The sequence below is a fragment of the Cebus imitator genome, unplaced genomic scaffold, assembly GCF_001604975.1.
Source record: "Cebus imitator isolate Cc_AM_T3 unplaced genomic scaffold, Cebus_imitator-1.0 Scaffold486, whole genome shotgun sequence".
In the NCBI taxonomy this organism is placed as follows: domain Eukaryota; kingdom Metazoa; phylum Chordata; class Mammalia; order Primates; family Cebidae; genus Cebus; species Cebus imitator.
In genome coordinates, this window is record NW_016107801.1 from 704,930 (window position 1) to 709,233 (window position 4,304).

General features: G+C 61.9%; 1 protein-coding gene across 2 annotated transcripts in view; it reads right to left on the reverse strand.

Annotated features, from left to right (window-relative positions):
- The window catches only part of COL5A1 (collagen type V alpha 1 chain), a 197,390-nt gene that overhangs the window by 13,294 nt on the left and 179,792 nt on the right, over positions 1 to 4,304 (reverse strand). Inside the window, exon 64 of one of the 2 annotated variants that reach the window (XM_017513083.2) lies at positions 640 to 708. In XM_017513083.2, the coding sequence (XP_017368572.1) occupies positions 640 to 708 (69 nt within the window). Of the gene's footprint in view, positions 1 to 639; positions 709 to 771; positions 841 to 4,304 lie in introns of both variants that reach the window. The other variant, XM_017513082.2, reaches the window with a different exon arrangement.

Sequence of the window (4,304 nt, forward strand, 5' to 3'; positions counted from 1 at the left end):
GGCACGGTGGGTCCCTAGGGGGGCTCCGTGTGGCACGGTGGGTCCCTAGGGGGGCTCCACGCGGCACGGTGGGTCCCTAGGGGTGCTCCACCACGGCACGGTGGGTCCCTAGGGGAGCTCCACGTGGCACGGTGGGTACCTAGGGGAGCTCCACGCGGCACGGTGGGTTCCTAGGGGTGCTCCGTGTGGCACGGTGGGTTCCTAGGGGAGCTCCACGCGGCACGGTTCCACGGTGCTACTCCTCGAAGGAGCTCTCAATGGCTTAAGTGGTCTGGGACCCGTGTCCCCTGCCCTGCCATCAGACACAGTGGAAGCGCTCCTGCTTCTGGAGCGTCCAACCTCAGTGCCCAGGTGCAGGGCCGCAGCACCCATGGGCAGCGGATCAGCTCGGGCTGTGGTGCACACCCAGCTCTGGGCGCCCTACACGGAGACGGAAAACCATCCACCTGCTCCAGGCTGAAACACACTCCTGTCGGGGCGGCGGGGGCCGGGGAGAGGACTCCACTCCTAGCTGTCTTGCTGTCATGTGATGTGGAGCAGTTTGGCAAGAGTGGTGCGGCACACACGGCAGCGATGGGTGCCATGCAGAGCCGCGAGCCAGCCGTGCCACAAGCAGGCAGTGCCGAGGTGGCCACTTACCAGGGACCCCCGCTTGTACTGACTATACCAGGTGGAAGGCTGCTCTTTGGGCCAGCGGGCCATTTTACTCTGTAAGATACGAGATGGGTTCATTTAAAGCGACAACTGCAGAGACGCCAGAGGCCACCTTACCAGTTTCCCACGCTTGAATTCACTGAACCAGGAGCCCGGGTTTTCTTTGGGCCAAGAAGTGATTCTGGCCTAAACGTGCAGCGGGGAGGTGGGGAGGGAGAGAAACAGAACGAGAGGGTTACTTCTCCGGCCTCCAGAGCAGCGCCCCATGCTCTCCCGGTCGCCGGCGCCTGTGTCCTCACTCAAGGGGCTGCAGAGAGGACCCGCTGAGTGCCTCCGATGCAGCCTGAGGGCCCTGGCCCTTGGGGAGGCTGGAGGCTACAGGAGGAGCCCGGCCAGCCCTCAGGGAGTCTGGAGGCCACGTGAGGATGAGCCCGGCCCAGCCCTCTGGCCCCTGCTGCTGCCCAGGAAGGGTGTGCTCTGCCTCTCTGGTTTTGCATGGTAGACCTCAGCCCAGCGCCTGGCACTCAGCCACTGCTGGAAATGCTCACTGAGGGAATGAATGAATGAATGAATGACCTTCAAAGCCTGGGGTGAAGGGAATCGTAATAAAAGCCAGCATGTACTGCAGGCGAGGGGTGGAGCATTGTCATCGCGTCCTCAGGGCCTTGCCTGGCTGCTGCAGCACCAGACCGTGCGTCTGCGGTGTGCGTGCACACGTTGTGTGCAGTGTGAATGTGGGGTGTGTGTGTGGGGGGGGTGTGTGTGCAGGTTGTGTGCGGTGTGGGTGTGGGTGTGTGTGGTGTGTGTGTGGGGGGTGTGTGTGTTCACGTTGTGTGCGGTGTGGGTGTGTCTGTGTGGTGTGGGGGGGGTGTGTGTGTGCACGTTGTGTGTGGTGTGGGTGTGGGGGGTGTGTGTGTAGTGTGTGTGCCTGTGGTGTGTGTGCACGTTGTATGCGGTGTGGGTGAGGGGTGTGTCTGTGTGGTGTAGTGTGTGGTATATGGTATGTATCTGTGTGTGTGATGTGTGGTATGTATTTGTGTGAGTGGTGTGTGTGGGGTAGTGTAGTATGTATCTGAATACACAGTATCTTTGTGTGTGATTGTGTGTGTGGTGTGTATCTGTGTGTCGTGTGTGTGGTGTGTGCTGTGTGTCTGTGGTGGGGTTTTCCTGGGGACTGAGACACGTGTAGGCAGGGCCTGCTCCTCGCTGCCGGCTTGGGCCGCTTCCTGGGAGGGCTCCCGCGTAGGGTCTGCCTTCCACAGAGGCCGCGGCTGCAGACACAGAGGCTGGGCCCGGCAGGAGGGTGGAGGCGGCCCCGCAGCCCAAGGGCCCACTTGCTGCAGGCGTGGAGTGGAAGAACCCCCAGGGCCAGCCTGTCCCCAGCCTGGACTGACCGGGGCCCACATCGTGAGCCATGAGGACACAGGAGACCCGTCCCTGGCTCATTCCCCAGCCTTCTTCTTAAGCTGGCCTTGTGCCAAGACGGCCAGGAGAGGGGTCCCCTGGAGGAAAGGGCATCCCGCCGCCTCTCACGCACCCACAGCTCTCCCACACTCTCGTTTCCACATCTGCCGCTGTCAGTGCCAAGCCCAGGTGGCGTGAAAGCAGCTTCTTCCTGGAGGAGCCCTGGAATGTGGGCACGCACAGGCTCCCCCAGCCTCTGCGGTGAGCCTCCTCCGGGCCCGAGGGGCCACCTGAGAGAGCACCTCCACTTGCCCTTGGCCACATAGCTGTGACCTGAGCCCGTGCACGCCTGCCTGGTCAACACCGGGGGAGCCGGGGGCCGCTCAGCAGCCCCACCCCGCCGTGCTATGAGCACCAGTGGCAGCTTCCCAGGAAACCCCTGCGTTTGGAGGAGTTTGTCCCTTGAATTCCACAGCGGCGAGGACGCCCGTTTGCAGAGGCAGGCCGTGAACGAGGAATGAGAAACACCTTTTCTAAGGGAGCTGCATTCGGGGCCCCTGGCCGGACTGAGGGAAACACAAGCCGAGACGGAAGGCCCGTGTCCCGGTTCCCTCTGAACAGTGTTTGTTGCTAGGAAGGCAGGTTCCGAAGGAGTCAAAACTCCAGGTGGGGGACGGGACGCCTACACCCAGAGCCCTGCAGATCTCCAGCCACCGAGGCCCTGCCGCAGACAGCGGGCGCCTGACTCGCCGCGGTTAGGGAGCAGGGGGCTGGTGCTCCAGGGGAGAACTTAGCCGCCCTCCCGCTGGCAGGACACTGTTTCCGGGGGTGCTGAGGCTGTTAAGAAGCAGCGGCTGCAGGGATGCACAGGTCTGGACCTGGACGGCAAACCACGGCAGCCCCCGAAACGGCGGACTTCGCCTGGGGTCACACGACAACCGCGAGCTCTCTGAGGGCGGCACCGCCATGGAGGAGCGGCCGTTGGGGCTGATGCCCGGGCATGAGAGCTGCAGGCCCAGCCACCTCCCAGCAGCAGCAGGGAGCCCAGTCCTCGCCTGGCCTGGGCCAACGCTGGACCTGCCTCGGGTGCACGCTTGAGGCATAGCAACACACGCCTGTCCACACCCACCTGTCCACCAAGTACACACCCACAGCAGCCACATTCACCCCCACACAGCTATACACACCCACACACCAGCCACACACACTCATACACTCAAACACCCACACATCCACACACCAGCCACATGCACCCACACACAATCCACACATCATCCACACACAGCCACATACCATCCACACACCATCTACACACCCACACAATATCCACACACCCACACACCAGCCACACACTATCCACACATGTCCAAATACAATCCCACGCTTCCACACACCATCCACACACACACCCACATGCACCCACATTCTATCCACACACCCACCCACAGGTGCACATGCACCATCCACATGTACCAACATGCCATCTACATGCAACAGCATGCCATCCACACACATACCCACAGACCGTCCACACACACCTCATCTACACATACACACAGTATCCATGCACGCACACACCATCCACACACCCACCCACATTCTATCCACACAGCCACCCATACGCACCACAGACCGTCCACACACCTGCCCACACGCACCCACAGTCTACCCACACACCCACCCACACCCACCCACATTCTACCCACACAACCACCCACACGCACCCACATTCTACCCACACACCCACCCACACCCACCCACATTCTTCCCACACACCCACCCACACCCACCCACATTCTATCCACACACCCACCCACACGCACCACAGACCGTCCACACACCCACCCACAGCCATCCACATTCTATCCACACACCCACCCACACACACCACAGACCGTCCACACACCCACCCACACGCACCACAGACCGTCCACACACCCACCCACACCCATCCACATTCTATCCACACACCCGCCCACACGTACCCACAGTCTACCCACACACCCACCTACACGCACCACAGACTGTCCACACACCCACCCACACGCACCCATTCTACCCACACAGCCACGCACACGCACCCACATTCTACCCACACAGCCACCCACACGCACCCACATTCTATCCACACACCCGCCCACACGCACCCACAGTCTACCCACACACCCGCCCACACCCACCCACAGTCTACCCACACACCCGCCCACACGCACCCACATTCTACCCACACACCCACCCACACCCAC